Source organism: Thermobia domestica, chromosome 18, assembly GCF_964235325.1.
Source record: "Thermobia domestica chromosome 18, izTheDome1.hap1.1, whole genome shotgun sequence".
Taxonomy (NCBI): Eukaryota; Metazoa; Arthropoda; class Insecta; order Zygentoma; family Lepismatidae; genus Thermobia; species Thermobia domestica.
In genome coordinates this window covers 176,240,863-176,258,826 of record NC_137471.1, presented here as the reverse complement: position 1 = coordinate 176,258,826, position 17,964 = coordinate 176,240,863, and the positions used below count along the sequence as shown (strand labels likewise).

Genomic DNA, 17,964 nt, shown 5'->3' with positions numbered 1-17,964 from the left:
GCGCTCTATATATAGGTACAATAAATAAATCAAAATAATCAAGAAATTCACCAATTATCCTTTGCTTATCTAATCAACTTGTTTTTAGACATTCATCTCTCTCTGAAGTTGATTGAATATTTTCGTTCCTTACAAAATACATTGAAAATATAGGTGATATATGCTGCCATCTGTTCGGAATAGTCGAGCCTTTACACTCACCTTAATCTAGTGGTTCCCTCCCTTTTCTGATCGACAGCACACTCCACTGAACACCCGCGATATACTTATTTGGTTTTGATTATTAATAATAATACGAGGAATGATCGAAAAAAAAAAAAAAAAAGTTATGTGAGACAGTTGGAAGATCAATACAGCTGATGATAGAGGGCTCTCAACAATAGTCCTCGATGTAATCACAAATTTTATTCAACCGCCGCTTATCACAACGGCAGATAAAGTTTTCTATACTATTTGTATAGAAATTCGCGTCAAGTTTTCGTAGTAATCGTGAGGCTGTGCTTTAGACATAATCACGTGCCAGATAATGGTGGCCAGCCATTTTCTGCTTTAGAACAGGAGAAAGATGAAACTCAATGGGGCTAGATTAGGGCTATAAAAGGGGTGATCTAGTTGTTCCAAGCGTAAAGTCAGTGGCTGATGTACTGAGTCTATTGCTGTGTTCAAGAGTGTCATTAACAATATTCGCCCGTCTTTCTTTAAAAGGCACGACACAATTTCTTTACATGTTGTTTTGAAATTTAGCCCTCCTCCTACAATCTGCATATGAATGTCAGCGGGTGTACGGTTTTTGGCCCACAGGAACTGTACCACTGACCTCACTTCTAGCAATATTCCAGACGTGTCATCGTTTTTAATGTTCGCTTCTCGGTTATACATAGTCAGAATCCGAAGTCTTCAAACCTGCACCAAGACAGACATGTTAATCTACAAATAAAGTTTCGTTAGGTCACACTGAACAACATAGAAGTTTTCAGCTTTGCAACATTTTTTTTGATCGTCCCTCATATGTAGCATGTAATTTTAAGTTACGTACGAGCTGATGTTAACACGCAAGCTAAATAAAAGCAACATGTCATGTGGCGTTCGAGAAAGACATAAGCTCTGGGAATACTTATCTATTTATACCAGAAATCGGACTAATATATATTACATAAAATAAACTCACTTCTAAAACTAATGGGAAACCTGCGCCTATTGTGAAGTGTGTCAACACGTGGCCTTATGGTTGAAAGGCGTAGTTTTCAAATTCCAGTTCGAAAGCTCGATTCAAATAATGTATATTACTCTCCCTTCTCTTATTTTGTGATTTCCTTCCAAATTTTATACAATAAACGTTAATGCATGTTCTACTATACGGTCCGCAGCAAATCTTGTGGAACTAGACCTAACAGCGCAGGGAATCAACATAGCATCTAAGTGGAAGGAATCACACCAGGAGAAACTTCGGTGTCCTCTCCTGCACACTTATTTTGGAGCAAAAGACTTCGTCGTTTCAAAATAAACTTACTTGCTCATGTTACAGTTTTTTTTTCCCGGACTGTACAAAGACATTCTGAATGGTATAAAACTAAATTGTAAATTTAGCGGTATACCGGTTGGGAACCACTGTCTTAATTAAATGTTTCTAGTACTCGTTATCATTCCACTTGCCCCCTTACATATCCACGCTTATGACTGTTTCCAACTTCTCAATGTGTATCTCATGTCCACTGATGGACTATTCACCTCTACTTCCATACCCTGTGTCGTCTTTTGATTCACAGTGCGGTATAAAGTATATATTGATATCGACATTTTGTTGACTTTCTAAAGGAATTACGCAACATACCTTAGCGTTCCACCTTATAGAAATTAAGTTATAATACGAGGTGTGGCTAGAAAAAAAGTTATTTTGCTACTGCCGTTTCCAATGGTGCAAGCGGCGGAACGTGACCATTGAACAAGGCGGACCGTACGTCTGTGCTGCGTCGGAGTGTTAAAATGAAACAGGTTATCAACGTGAAATTTCCTTTCAAACTGAGAAAATCTGCGACAAATTTACGATTTACTACACGTAGTGTTCAGAGATTACTAACACACACAGTTTTTGAGTGGGTCAAACGGTTTAAAGAGTGACGAGAAATTATTGCAGACGACCAGTGTCCTGACTGGAAAACGGACTAAAATAGCCGGCGATGAGATTCAAGAAGATCGTTGCTTGAGTATTCGATTTGATTTTAAGTTTAGCATCCCTTTCAGCAGCGAGGCTATATAAGACGTGGACCTACAGCTTAATGTGAGTTCCAAACTACACGAGCTCCCGCCGGGAATCGAGCCTGGGTCTCCCACACCAAAGACTCGTACACTAACTGCTTATCCACGAAGAAGTTCGCTTGAGTATTCGAGCTGTTGCAGCAATCACAAGAATTGACAAAATAAGTCTTCATCAAATTTCACATAAAAGTTTTAATATGAAGAAAGTGTGTTCAAAATGGGTGTTAAGGAATCTGGCATTAGAACGGAAAAGAAACGCAGATGAACATTTGCGATGACATTTTGACAAACATTGAACGAGACTTTACATACTTAGAGTGACAACCTATGACGAATTGTGGTTTTTCATGTACGATCCTGAAACCAAACGCAAATAAATTCGTTGGAAAAGTTGCAGTTTGCCACGCCGTAAGGAAGCTGGAATCACTAAATAAAAATTCAAAGCAATAATGATTCTTTTTTCTCGACATTTGTAGGATTGTGTACGTTAATTGGGTACCCACGGTGACAGTGTAGAGGAACGTTATTACTTCGATGTGCTGACAACACTGTGAGCAAGTAAGATGACCTGATCTCTTGACAAAAACATTATCTTGGTGATTCTGCACCAAGACGACAATGCTCCTGCTTACACGACATTGTTAGTGAGGACCGTTGTGGACAAACATGAAATCCCTATGTTAGATTTTCTCCATATTCCTCAATCTTGCCCCGTGTGATTTTCTTTCTTTTATTATTCTTCAAGGTATAGTCAGCACTGATGCGAACTAGATTTGAGACGGAAGCTGTGAAAAGAAAACCGATGGATATCATGAACAGTTCCCGGTAACTATTGGCAACACTGCTTCCAGCAATGGGAATTTTGTATGGAACGGTGTAGGGATGGTGCACAGGGGAGTATTTTGAAGGGAATGATGTTCCTATCGTACAAAATGACCAATAGAAGATTTTGTAGCCCCAGTGCGGTTACTTTCTAGTCGCACCTCGTATGATACAAGGTAACCAAAAGTTCTTGCCGTTTTTGACGTCCCATTAACCATGCTCTCACAGAGAGGAAACTAAATGACACACGCGCCTGTCAAGCGATCATGAGTTAGTCTGACCGTCGACCTTCAGTAATACAGGCACGTTGCGCATACAGGAATCATAGCTTGTCCAATGTCGAAGAGAAATGGAGGTATCGAAGCATCTTGTTCGCGTGACTTTAATGGGAGCCTATCAGCTGCCAAATATGAGGAAAATGCCGTGAACGAATGCACCGCCAAGCACTGGTTCCAGAAATTCCGTTTGAGAGATGTGAGCCTTTCGGTTGAACCTCGCAATGGACGATCAGGCCCTGAAAGTAGTCATCGAGGACACTAGTCTAACGTGTGCTTAATTATAGAAAAGGTTCCAGGCTTCCGCTGAAACATTCAGACTATACCTCTATGGGATAGAGAAGCCTTACGAGACAAGCCTTGTTTGTCCTTGCTCACTTGGCATTTGAACACAGTCATCTTTCATTGCTTGCCCACTGGTGACGAAAAGTGGCTCCTCTATGACACTCCCAAGCGTACCAGACATTGGTTGTCGCCACGAGAAGTTATGCTCTCTGTATGGTGGAATTGAGAAGTGATTCATTACGAGCTCCTTCTACCTGGTAGGACAATCACCGCTGACCTCTACTCTCAGAAGTTGTAAAGGATGCACCGTGCATTGAGAGAAGTTGACATTGGTGAATCGGAAAAGTGTAAACTGTATTGTCCCTGCAAGGCAATGTCAAGTCACATGTGTAAAGAGGATCAGGGAGATTTTCAACAACTTTGCTGGGAGACACTGCCATGTATCATATTCAGCGGACCCTGCGCCAACATATTAGCACGTGTTTCATTCACTCGACAACTTTCTCCGTGGGAGATGCTTTGCAAATGAGGGAGAGTATTGTGCTATTGTGCAGCTGCACGAACATCGGATACTGATGAAGATTACTTCGATAAAGATACGTACCATCCACTGTATTGCTCTTTGTTTATCACTGCTCTAGAATGGTAAAAACTTTTTTGGTTTACTTGTAATTATCAATGGAAGTTAAATCTAACAGAATAAGACAGCTTATTTTTCTCCTTATTTCTCTTTTATTATTCTTGTCAGCACCATGTTAGGTTATTTATCAATCTCAATTAAGAAACACACCAACCCGTACAATGAAAAATACCTTTCTCATCACAGATATACAAAGGGACAATAACAAAAGTCTTCTTTTAAATTAGTTCAAGAATTATTCACATCTCTATTTACAAGGGAAACAGTCATCAGAATGGCCAACTCACGCTGAATGGAGAACGTTATCTTCTGCTGGGTATCAGTACTTGTTTTATGTATTTTATTTCTCAGGTCTTGGAATGTACCAGTCATGTATTTTTTTTTAAATCATTTTTGAACTTTTAATTTTTTTTAAATATAATATTTTAAAAGATTTATAACATTTGTCATGATACAAAAACACCACAACCACACTATCTTGCACACAATATGTACGGTAGATAAATTTCACAACACCTAAAAAAACAATCTTCTGAAAAAATAAAAATTATTGCACCAACTACTTCCAAATTTTGCCCCCAGCATGGCTGAAGTGAACTCTGCATACTGTATTTTAAAAAGCGACTAGTGGACTGAGGATTTTATAAACGAAACAACCAAACAGCTGCACTGGTATCGTTTGTTTACGAGCAAAAAGTGTTGTACGAGAATTCTCAATATACAACAGTAGAACATATTAAGCGGTGCACTTCTCTTTAATTTGTTACATTTGTGGAATCAAGTACGGTAGGTATGACAATCAAGTACTACCATTAAGTTGGCCACTTGGTCGTAGTTTTCTGCGAAAAGGGCAACTTACTAAAACAGGTTTCACTGCATAGTAAAATCTGTAAAGTTGATCATATGCCAGAGGCATCACGCAGACACACTTAACTACTAACATATCAAACTAACATTGTAAGTTAAATTAAGGATGGCCAACTTAATGCAGGTTTCACTATAATTCAAGGAGTCATGCATTTTTTTTTTTTTTTTTCAATACAGGCAATTTATGATAATTAAAAAAAGGCGAAAGAAAGTATGTCGTCAAAAGTACAGTCAAAACGTATCATCTACATAGATACATGTAAATTTCGCTGCCACATACACTACTACTGAAGTGATACTTAAGGCGAAATTTACAAAGTAAGTAATAAATACTTAACTGGTAACGTAGTAATTAACGGTAACATTAATTCACAAAAATGACTACATATTCAACACAAGACAAATAATAAAAAAAGCTTAATAGTGTAAAAGTACGTAGTTTGTGCTAAACCTAAGTTCAGTCCACTTAAATATATCGTTCTTCAGCACATATTTACATACACACGTTACTTTTTCTTTCTAGTATCATAAAGACGTATACAACTATTCAAGTATGCAATGCTCACTACAACAATGCTGGGGGCAACCACATGAATTTAGCATCGTTTGGGACAGTTCTAACAACCTGAACCTTTTGTGCTAACCTACAATGTGGTGATGGAGTCGTGGATGTGTGTTTACAAAGATGAGATGTGACAAGACTTAACATTTGGTTGTCTTTTTCCTGCAAACACATTAAATCAGTCAAAGTATCGATGTCCGAACTCTGCCCACGAACCTCCAGTTCTGTGCTTTCAACCTCAGTGGCCAGAACCAGCAGAATGCTTTGTTTTCCGTTGTCTGGGACTCTGCTTCGGCTGACGAGGAGATTTGTCTGTAGGGAGAAAAATAAAAGTTATGAGAAATTTCTGATATTCAGCCATTATTATCACGATAATAAACATACAAATACTATACATTTAATAAAGGAATAATTATCCCAAAAGCGCCCACAATTAACTAACTGTGAATGTTTCGGTAAAAATTTATTACCTTCTTCAGTTCATACCCCATTGGGAAACTAACGCTATATGAAACTGCATCCCGATTCACGGCAGTAACTCGTGGGGGGCTCCGCCGTTCGAGGAAGGCCCACTTTAAGACAATTTTTTTTTTACTCCATATATGATACGAACATGAAATTACAAATGAAGCATCAAAAAGGTTCAATATATTACATAACCAAAACAGTACACAAAAGTTAAATAAAACAAAAATGAGTCGTGGGCCCATTTCAGTAAAAAAAAAAAAAAAAAAAAAAAAAAAAAAAAAAAAAAAAAAAAAAAAAAAAACAAAACAAAACTATTAGGGACCCTAGAACTAATATTTATTTGTATGACTGAGATTTGTCAAGATTGTTCCCTTAATTAATTTGTCATGTATGGAACGGGCCCAGGGGAGTGTGGGAGGATTCACAGAGTAAGAGGAAGATAGCAAGAGGGGGCCCAATTAGAAAAACAACTTTTTCTAGGGGAGCCAAATACACGTATTAATGCTTGCTCCCCAGAAAAAATCTAAGTTACGGCGCTGTCCCAGTTATTATCTCCTTCCAAAATATCACTACTTTTATTATTTCCAATAGTCCTACACAAAAATTAAAATTTCCATTGTCTCTAAAACTTCTCTTCATGTGCACCGACTGGCATCTTATGGAACTGATTGTTGCTTAATAGAAGAAACAAAACGCAGATGAAAAAAAAAAAAAAAAAGTGCGAATGAGAGGCAGTGGTTCTTTATTATCCCTTTCAAAATCCTGCCTTTTTCTTTAGGTCAATTATAGACTTTCAGTTAAGCAGGTATTGTTCCATTGCTATTTATCGTAGGATCATGGTTCATACCTCGTCTCCCCCCCCCCCAATATTTCCCTGTGGCGGGAAATTTTGAAAGAAATCGGGATTTTTTTCTCTGAATATTACATATATATATTTAAATTTTGAACCCCCTTGTGTTAACGCACAGATCTCAAAATCAACTGAACAATAGTAAGGGGTGTACTAAATGTGTGTACACAACTTCAAGCTTCTATCTTAAATAGTAAGGGCGGGAAAAATAATTAACAATGAGCCCCACAATGTCCCAGATTATTTTAAATGATCCAGATGTAATAAAAATTCCTGAGACACAACCTATTTATCCTATGGTCATGGTTCGTACATCATTCTCTTTAGAATAGAACAGACCTTTAAACTGTACCATTTACATGTCTCATCGTGTATCTGAGGCATATGAATGGTACAGTTTAAAAGTCTGTTCTACCTTTTTGCCCGTCTGGCCTCCCCTGTTTTAACGCAGAGATCTGAAACATACTAACGGGTGCACTGAATGTGTGTGCAAAATTACAATCTTCTATGTGCAGAAGTAAGCCCGCCAAAAAATTCCCGAGACATCCCTATTTATCCTAGGATCATGGTTTGTACATCATTCTCTTCAGAATAGAACAGCCTTTCAAGCGGTATCATTCACGTGTCTCCATTATCTGAGGCGGCAAAAATCAAGAAAGGATTTTTAGTTTTAAAAATCCCTTTTTGCTCCCTCTGGAACCCCTGTGTTATCGCAGAGATCTAAGAAAAAAATCTGAAAAATACTAAGGATTACAATGAATGTCTGCGCGTGCAAAATTCCAATCTTCTAGATGCAAAAGTAAGCCCGGCAAAGATTTAATAAAAATAGGCCTGACGAAAAAAAAAATAAGTTGTGACGCCATTACCCTCTGTGTCGACGCAGAGGCGTGAAACCATACTAAGTTGTTCCACAATGCATCTATGCTTGCAAAAAACACACACAAAAAAACTATCTAAAAAGCTTCATTAGTGCTTTTTAATTGAATAATTAAGATACTATCCTATCGTAGTTGTATTCGCTACATAAGACCCTGGTTGGTGTTCATTTAGAACATTTACGTACAAAGAACATTTTGTGGACTACTGGAAGGAAAGTAATATTTCGAAAAAGATAATACCGGAATGTTAGTTACGCATTCAGTGTTAACTATCTGAAAAGATGTGTTGAGGAAGGCAATGACTGTTGCCGAAATATTCATTAGTTAGTGTTTTGAGATTGTCATTTCTTTAAAGAATATTTAATATTTATCCTGTTAAAACAAGTAGCTAATACAAGTACTATTTGATGAAGTATTTAAAATTCTCGAACACAAAAATACAAAACAAGTCATGTAAATTTCTCAGCTACTGTGCTACATCTTAATGTTTGGACGCGAGTTTAATATATCCTGTTAAAATATACTTCATAAGGAAAAAAGTTTATTTCTATTGACAGATTAAATAAATATAATAATATTTGTAAGTATGTGCTCGGAAAACTTATTAAAAGAAAGCTTTATGTATTTTGATTATTTCAGTGTTTCATAGATTGTTTACAACGACGATACGAGGGCTGTCCAAAAACAAACAGACATTTTACAATAAAAAAAAAAGTAACAATGAACAAACCAAGCTGTATTATATACGTTTGAAAGGTGCTCTCGAACTATTTTTCCACATAATTGCCATGCAAATTAAGGCACTTATACCGTGGCATAAGTTCTTCAATGCCGTCGCGGTAGAAATCTGTCGCCTGCAATTTGAACCATTGTTTTACACCGGCATGCAGTTCGGCGTCAGTATCAAAGCGTTGTGTAGCAAGACATGTCTTCATCGCTAGGAAGAAGTGGTAGTTGCTCGGCGCTAAATCTAGGCTGTATGGTGGATGATCGAATCCTCCCATGCAAAACCATCCAAGAGCTCGGCTGTGTGCATACGTGTTGTCGTGAAAAAACGCGTTATTCCTTGTCCGTACACTTCACAGTGTTGGCGATGGATCAATTGGCTTTTTTTTCTTTCTTCAATAAAAACTTGATCACAGATCGCACCTCAGAAGAGGCGGGATTTTCTACTGCAGCGCACATTGTAACACGTTACAGAAAGCACAGTAAGATCGTCATAGTCCTCACGCTACCTCAGCTGGATACATACTGAGTGTGGCAACGTTCTGACACCAAGATGGTGAGTCTAGCCCCACCCACTGCTGCGATGGGCCAAAACGTTTGGTACTTTCTGGAAAGTTCTCGTATTTATAAATGTGGAGATTTGGGCCGAGTATCCAAAATGTACTGCAATAAAATACCAGTATAACGAAGTTTTTGAGATTTTCGAAATCAATTTGCTACTGAAGCTTTATTACATTGGAACAAGTCAATTCTCAAGAACTCATTTGTTATATTCACTGCAGGATCTGTATTAGTAGGAGTTTCTTCAGTTAAAATATGGATGTGCGAATAGGTGTGTTCAATATGAAAATTCATACTACACATTTCAGTCCTATCATGATGCTACACTGCGTTCTGCGAACTATTCTTGCATTCAGCCATCAGCTGATTTAGAGCACTTCACGTTGCGCAAACTGAGTCTTGGAATTAGAACCGTTGTTATTTGCATGCATTTAAATAACATTGTAACGCTGCACCACTTACCATCAGGGCCGGTTCGACTATATGTGAAACATGTACATTTGCACGGTGCGGCAAAATCTGTCATTAATATACAGGGTGTCTCAGAATTCTTTCACTGATTACAAACATTCGTAAGGCAGAAAATATGACACATAGACAAAACAGATTTTATCTTGAATTGCATGCAATATATTCAAGCTTTTGTGTACACAATACATTTCTACGTGTAATCCTTTCGTTGCCCGAAGGATATCCAGGCGATATTCCAATTCCACACATGTGTTGGTCAACATTACGTGAGGGATGGATGTTATGACTTCAGCCATTCTGTGCCATAATGTTGGAATGACGTTCACTAGTGTTACGTAAACTTGGTCCTTGACATAAACCCAACGGAAGAAATCTAGTTGTGATCGCAGAGGCCAGTTTATGGGACCATCACATCCGATTATCTTCCCGAAAATTTATCCAAATAGGCACAGACATATAACTCCCAATGAGGTGGCGCACCATCTTGTTGGAAAATTAAGTCCAGAATGCCCTGAGGGCACAACAAATAACTGGAACATAAGATAGGAATTGCTATGATCGCCTTTTCACTGGAGAAAAAAGGTTCCATGATTTTCTTGTGCGTAAGACCGCACTACACGTTCAGTTTAGGGCTGTCTCTGACAGCCTCAAACACAACGTGGGGATTCTCGGGCCCCAAGTACTAGCATTGTGTCAGTTGATAACACTTCAAATGAAATGTGGCCTCATCTGAGAAAAGGACACGTCTCAGATAGTCAACATATTCCTCAATCTCAGACAGCATAGCAACAGCAAAGTCATAACGAACACTGTCATCGGTTGGTTTTAGAAACGGCACGATCTGGGCTTTGTACGTGCAGGTATTTATGTAGGATGCGGTGCACTGATATCCCAGGAATCTGCAACTCATGTGAGGCTCTGCGGACTGACTTCTTACATAAGAATCTCTCACTGAATTATATGCACAGTAGATCCAGGCCTGCCTGTTCTAGGGTGTACGTAATCCTCTAACACATGCAGGTACACAACGGATGTCTTGCTGTAGTCCATGCACACCAACGGTCCCAGTCCATACCAACGAACATCCCCAAACAATACAGCCGCCCCCACCTTCCTGTACAATACAAACCCATGCACGAGAGGTCCATAGCATCGTGCTGTTGGTGCCACACATACGCACGCCTGTCCGAGAGGAGTAGCACAAACCGTGATTTATCGGACCAACACATCCTTTTCCAATCATCTATGTTCTTGTACCAAAGTGCGATGACGTGGGCACTTACGAGTCGTAACGAGTGGGTCGTCTGCTGTGGAACTTTTTGTATGGAATATGGGTGTTTTGCATCCACCACTGTATTGGTCACGTAATTCCCGGACAATGATGGTTTGTTCTCCACGTTTTGAACTTACGTACGCCCTGCAGTTCCGTCTTGGAGACAGTTACCTTATTCTTCTCACTATTTGTACCAGGGTTGGCAAAAACCATGGTTTTTATTAAAAAAACCAAATAAACCGGTTTTTTTGGTTTAAACCAGGTTTTTCTGGTTTAAACCAGGTTTTTATGGTTTAAATAATTTGCTCTATATATTCATATCATATATGGACAGAAATAAGTTTGTTTCGCTTTGATGTTATTATGCGACAACCGAGTTATGCTGGAAGGGGTCACATAAGCTTAAAATGGAATAAAAACCGCTTCTCGAGTTACATCCGAGAGAAATTGTCCTCCATTTGAACTCGGAACCAGGACTAATTGGCCACAAATGCGATACATCTGCCGACTCACTCACGAAGGAATCCTGATAAAAAAAACGTTGTACTGATCTTTACATGCTTCTTAATATAACTGTCAAGAGTCATTTCAGAAGGACAAAAAGATAAACAGTTGCACAAGTGAAACCATTACACAGAATTACATATGAACAATTTCAAAGTAGTACGGAGTACAGAAGAACTAATTTAGTTCAAGTTAGTTAATAACGACTTTTATTGGTCCAAATTAAAGAAATACATCGACTTAATCTGCATATCAATAAGAAAAGTGAATAAAGATACGAATTATTTGAGTCCACTTTGGCTCAGACTCATTTATACATAAATAGATACCAAAGATACTTATTTCACTAAAGGCCTCTCGTGAGGTCTGTATGACCCCCCCCCCCTCCACACACACACAAAAAGTACGGCATTTTCGATGTATTTTATCAATAGTAAACATTGAAACGAAACAATATTTAGAATTTTTCTTCGATTGCAATTACATAACAATAATAACTACAAAAAATCACAAAATAAACATTTATAAACTTATAAAAAAAAAGTTGCTTTTGTAGTATAATCTTTTTGAGTAATGAATGGGGAATTTAGGTCTGGATATAATACGAATAATATACGGGAGTGAAACGTGATAACCCACAAATGTGTGTTCATCAAGATTTTACAAACACTTACACTTTTACGAACATTTTTTGTTTTTTGGTTTAAACCAGTTGGTTTTTTTGAAAAAAACAGCTGGTTTAAACCTTGGTTTAAACCATGGTTTAAACCACCTTGGTTTAAACCAGCCAACCCTGATTTGTACACACCTTCAGTACACAGGAACGGTCTGGGTTATTGACGCACCTATTGCTCGGGCACCCACAATCCTGCCCACCTCCCACTTTAATAGTGTGCTGTCTGCCAATATGTAGCCTCGAGTGTGTTCTTTCTCTGCAATACTACAAGTCAGGGTGGTTGCAATTCAGTGAGCACTTTGTGTACATGAAATACGCATTTTTCTTTTTCTTTCTTTCTTTCTTTCTTTTTTTTTTTTTTTTAATATCTAGGCACCAACGGCCTTACCTAGCAGAATGAACTAGGAAACGAAAAGGCAAAACATTTTTTTTTTTCGGTTAAAAGTGACGTCTCTATTCAGGCTGAAGTAATATCAGGCCTTCTATACTCTTCCTATTACGTATGGAGTTTTTTAAAAAAATCTTTATTCCCAGGCCGCCATTTGGCCATTACTGGTCTACATAATGTGTCTGTTAAAGGTAATGATACATTGCCGCAACTATAACACACATTAGTAAGTGGTTGCTTTGGCAAGTTTTATTTTTATGTAAGTTACATATAAGTTCAACGCTAGAAAGGGCAGCATTCAGCTAGCTACTATATTATATACAGAGGTTGGACAAAACTAAAACGTTTGCAAAAGTGTGAAAATCATACTTAGTATGGTGTGGGGCCTACTTTTACGTGGAAAACAGCTTGGATCCGACGTGGAATGGACGTATACAGCTCCTGAATCGTGGTGTGTGGCATTTTGTGCCATTGTTCCTCCAAAACATGCTCCAGCTCCTTAAGGGATGCTGGTGGAGGGTAATGAGACCGAACACGCCTTTCTAACTCAGACCACAATGGCTCAATGATGTTCAGATCTGGTGATTGTGGGACCCAGGGGAGGTGCGATAGCTCCTGGTCATGCTCCTCAAACCATGTTTTCACCGTTTTTGCAACGTGACAGGGTGCCAAATAATCTTGGTAGATGCCATCACCATTAGGGAACAATATTTAGGCCATGGGTACAACCTGGTCCCCCAAAATGGCCTCATACGCCTTAGCATTCATCATTCCATGCAGGGCTATGATGGGACCTGCAGAAAACCACGATATCACTGCCCATACTGTAACAGAACCACCCCCATGCTTTACAGTTGGGAGCAGACAGTCTGTATCATAGGCCTGCGACGGTGTTCTCCATACGTAAACACGACCGGTTGTTGGAAACAAGGTGAAGGTCGATTCATCGGACCACATTAGTGTTTCCACTGCTCGAGTCCACGCCTTGTGGTCCTTGCACCACTGGATACACCTCTTCGCATTTACTGCTGTGACCAGGGGTTTGGCGATAGCGGCCCTGCCATGAATTTTCATTTTATGAAGTTCCCGTCGCACTGTTTTCGATGAAACCGGGTTCGGTAGGCCGGAATTGAGTTCAAATGTAATTTTCATTGCAGTGGTCTTCTTTTTAGCTACTACAATCCGTTTTAATGCCCTCCGGTCCCTATCTGACCACTGTCTTTCGACCACTGTTGTGCTTTGCAGACGTTGTTTTCCCATGAATTGTGTATGCCCTCGTGACACTGGACACAGTGCCTTTCGATACCCCCACAATGTTCGCCACTGTTGGCACTGAAGCTCCAACCAGACGGCACCAACGATCATGCCTCTTTGGAAGTCTGTCAGGTCGCCCGTTTTACCGCACCACTTTCACACCACGACACTCACAGGTGAACGGGTTAGTGCTGACGGAAGAAGAAGGTCCACATGACACATTGAAAACAAAAAACGATTGGCAACAGCAACACGTGTTGTACAGTGCAGGGTCAAACTTACGTGTCCTGTAGAGTGCATAGTTTCAGAGCTAGGGCTGTCCAAAATCGTGAAAAAGACAAATTTCAAGAGGACCTATTTCGAATTCGAGAGACTGTGGATGGTGGTCCTTCTCAGCGTAAAGGAAGTCACGCATACGCAATCCAAACATGTATACTTCATTTATGTTCAATGTATGTACAGATTATTCCCTGCAGGGTGAAATTCCCAGACATGCCATCAACCGAATTGAGATATGCTCTGATTTTATGATTGGTCCAAAGCAGGTAAACTATAAGCCTTGATAGTAGTGGACACAAATCCTTTGGCGCGAAGTCGGAAGTGTTAAAGATCGTCAGCAGCACGGTCTCTTGTGCTCGGGAAAACGCATGGTGAGATGTTTTCTTTCACGCTTATAAGTGACGAAAACGCGAAATATACCGTGACGAAATACACATCACGTGTTATTCCGAACACAACGAAACATGGAACTGCCTGTTCCAAACACTTCCGCCTTCCCTTCGAAGCATTGGATATCCATTGTTGTCAAGGTACCTTCAGTCTACTTTGGACCCTTCTTGCAATCAGGGTATATCTGAAAACTCGATTGAAAACATCTGAGAATTTCACCCTGTAGGGAATACCCTCTACATCTATTGACAATTGATGAAATAGGCCCTTTTAGATTGTATATGCGTGGCTTCCTTTACGCTTATAAGAAAGACCATCCACAGTTTCTGGAATTCGAAATAGGGTCTATTGAAATTTAGCTTTTTCGCGATTTTGGACAGCCCTAGCTCTGAAACTGCACTTTTCGCCATATGAACTTTCTCTCTTATTTTGATGTGAGGAATCACCTCTTACAGTTTGTCGGTATAGTTCATTAACAACCTGTACATATAAGCGGACTTCGCCCCACAGATTTTCGCATTTGCTCGCACCTCGTATTTCAGACTTTGCTCCCGTTCTTCGCACGACAAGAATACGTTTATGAAATTGATTTTGTGAAAAATTTAAATCCCTTTACCTTCCAGAATACCCATTCCAATCAAAGTGAACTGATAAAAACTCATGTCGGCGCCAAGTGTTCAAACATTTATTTCAAACGTTTAACCTGTTTTCCCTGCCGATGAGATTGACAACCTCGCACTTTTCTATATTTAAAAAATACAAATTGCTTCTCTTGTAAACTCAGCTAGAGCGGTCACCTCTGGTTTATGAGGTCCCTCGTTCGATCGCAGCTCGCGCTAAGTGGACTTTGTGGTGCACAAACACCATGTGCGTAGGTTTTCTCGATGTTCTCCCTTTTCCTCCCACTTGATTCATTCCACTATTGCATCCATTTCTCATCATCGCCTCCTTTAGCCTACAAGCATAATCGTGTGACCTAAAACATTTCATTTCATTTTCTTGTGAACGCGGAGTTTCAGAAAACGCTTTGGCATATACCTGTGCATTTTGGATAATAAAGAGTTCATATCTCTAATGCTTCTCTAATCACAAAAGGATTTCGAGAAGTCGCAATCTCACTATAAGAATTAGAACCCGCAGCTTCTTCCTTTTGAGGGAGATATCAAAAAACGCTGAAACACATCTTTAATTATTTCAAATGAAAAGTCTATTAAGTGATTTCGTGATATGGCCGTCTTATTTTAACAACTGTAACTCCCACGCTTTTCTTCCCTTGTAAGGGAAATATCGAGAAACGCGACTCAAATTATTTTGAATAGGAGGTACTTAAATAAAATATGTCTCTACTATATGGACATTTTACTATAATACTTGCCACCCCTAATCTTCCCCTTTTCATCGTAGAATTTCCATAAACCCATCCGTAGTGGTATCTTAACGTCACAAATCACATGCACTATCACAATTTCAAGTTTCTAGTTTAAGCGGTTTGGGCTGGGCATTGATCACTAAATCAGTTAGGACGACCACTGTTATACACATATATATATACATTAAAAAAATAATTAAACAATTCATTCCATAAATGTGAACTAAATTGTAAAAAGGAGATTTTTGTGTTATTTACAGTAGTGACAAATAAAGCATTTAGTTTTAGCTTACCCGGCTCAACTTCTGTTGAGTGAACACGTTTGTGTGCCTCTGTGACGAACAAAAAAGAAAATCATTATTACACATGTACTAGCAATGGAAACTTAATGACTAAAAGCAAATTAAAAATTATATCAACCATTACTACAGTTTATCTTATAAACATTCGATGAATGGTACATAAGCTTAATTCTGCAAACTGCTTTATAACAAAAAATAGCTAAGAATTTTTTTAACAGTTAAACTATTCAAAAAGTAAGTTAACACGCTTCGTTTCTGATTCCTAAAAAAATCCTTGCACTTCCAATATTCACAGAGAATAGAAATAGAAGAGAAATACAATGTTCCCAACTATGCGAGTTCAATATTGAAATTGAAAGTACTAGATCTGGAATTTGTTCTTCGGACGCTGTATCCATATATACAGGGTATCCCGGAAGGAAGTGACAATATTTTGGGAAATGGTAGTATAAGCTATTCTAAAACAAAGAAGTTCATATGAACATAGTTCTATTCTCAGCTGTTCGCGAGCTCAGGTAGTGAACCATTTTCGATTTTATGTTGCTTATTGCTCACCCTGTGATTATTCTACAGGTGAGACATCGGATTTGAAGTGTGATGGAATGGAACGCCCTTTCCAATGCTATGCAACATGTGGCAACGATGTGTAAGGAAGGCAAGTTACTAAGGGAAATTGGGGAATCAGTGTTGCCATCTAATTCTCTTAAATCTTAACTTTTCCAAATTTCCCTCCATAACTTCTCTTCCAGAGAAATGGTTTGTTATAAAATATTTAGGGGTCATTTTCCGAAAAGATTCCATTTTGTAACCACTAGACTTGCAGTAATTGCGCATTCATCTGTGAACATAACCCTAACCTTCTATATCACTGTTAGAATTAGTGGCACATCAAAGTATAAGCATTTACATATCTGTTAGTACTGGCATCTTTTAACATACGCATTGTCAATGTATGCCAAGCGTTCAGTTGCAGTTTCTACCTCCTGTGTTTGTTCATGGTTGATTCTCGTAGTTCCAAATCTACAGCGCGTTTGTACGTACATTTCATCGGGAATCGTCGAAAACATTCTGCTACATTTGCACCAATTCATGTTTGACGAATAGTCTTCCATTTCTCAGCGCGCCGCAAACAATGCCCGTTCAAAACCTTACTGTTTCCATTACAACTTCTTTTCGTCAGCGTTGCCTTCTAAAATCTTGCAACGACACATCCATGTCATGTTTCACAGATCTGTTGTTCATTTGACATTTTATAGAACCACTAAAAGCTCTATTGTATGATCAGGGGGCGCGGTGGTTCAGTGGTAGAGCGTTCACCTCCGGTGCTTGGGGTCCCTGGTTCGATCCCAGCTCGCGTCGTGTGGACTTTGTGCTGGACAAACACCGGGGTCGTGGGTTTTCTCGGGGTTCTCTTGTTTCTTCCCACTTCTTTCAGTCCACCATTTCACTCATCTCTCATTATCACCGTCTCCTTTAGTCTAACCGGCATAACAGTGGGGCGTAAAACTTAAAGATTTCATTTTTCCATTGTATGATCAGTTGTATTGGTCACACCGTGACACATACACACTAGTGAATCAATTAGCAATTGTCATGCAATCGCCACACGCATCAGCAAGAACGAGGCATCATCACTCACACTTATATGAGAGTATACAGTTGAGTTAATTTTGAGTTTAACGTCCCTTTCAGCAGCGAGGCTATATGAGACGTGGACCTACTGATTAACGTGGAATTCGAACCACATGAGGTCCCGCCGGGAATCGAACCCGGGTCTCCCACGCCAAAGGCGCGTATGCTAACCGCTTAGCCACGGAGGAGCTCATGAGAGTATACAGTCCTATTATTAACTAAGTTTTATCCATAAG

At 39.1% G+C, this 17,964-nt stretch overlaps 1 protein-coding gene across 2 annotated transcripts in view; it reads right to left on the bottom strand.

Moving 5' to 3' along the window:
• Positions 1–5,873: 5,873 nt before the first annotated feature.
• Positions 5,874–17,964, bottom strand: part of l(1)G0320 (signal sequence receptor subunit 1 l(1)G0320) — a 59,261-nt gene continuing 47,170 nt past the window's right edge. Inside the window, exons 5-6 of one of the 2 annotated variants that reach the window (XM_081745271.1) lie at positions 16,088–16,126; positions 5,874–6,019 (exon numbers count right to left, since the gene is read on the bottom strand). In XM_081745271.1, coding sequence (XP_081601397.1) covers positions 5,946–6,019; positions 16,088–16,126 — 113 coding nt within the window. In that variant the 3' untranslated portion in view covers positions 5,874–5,945. The remainder of the gene's footprint in view (positions 6,020–16,087; positions 16,127–17,964) is intronic. The other variant, XM_081745272.1, reaches the window with a different exon arrangement.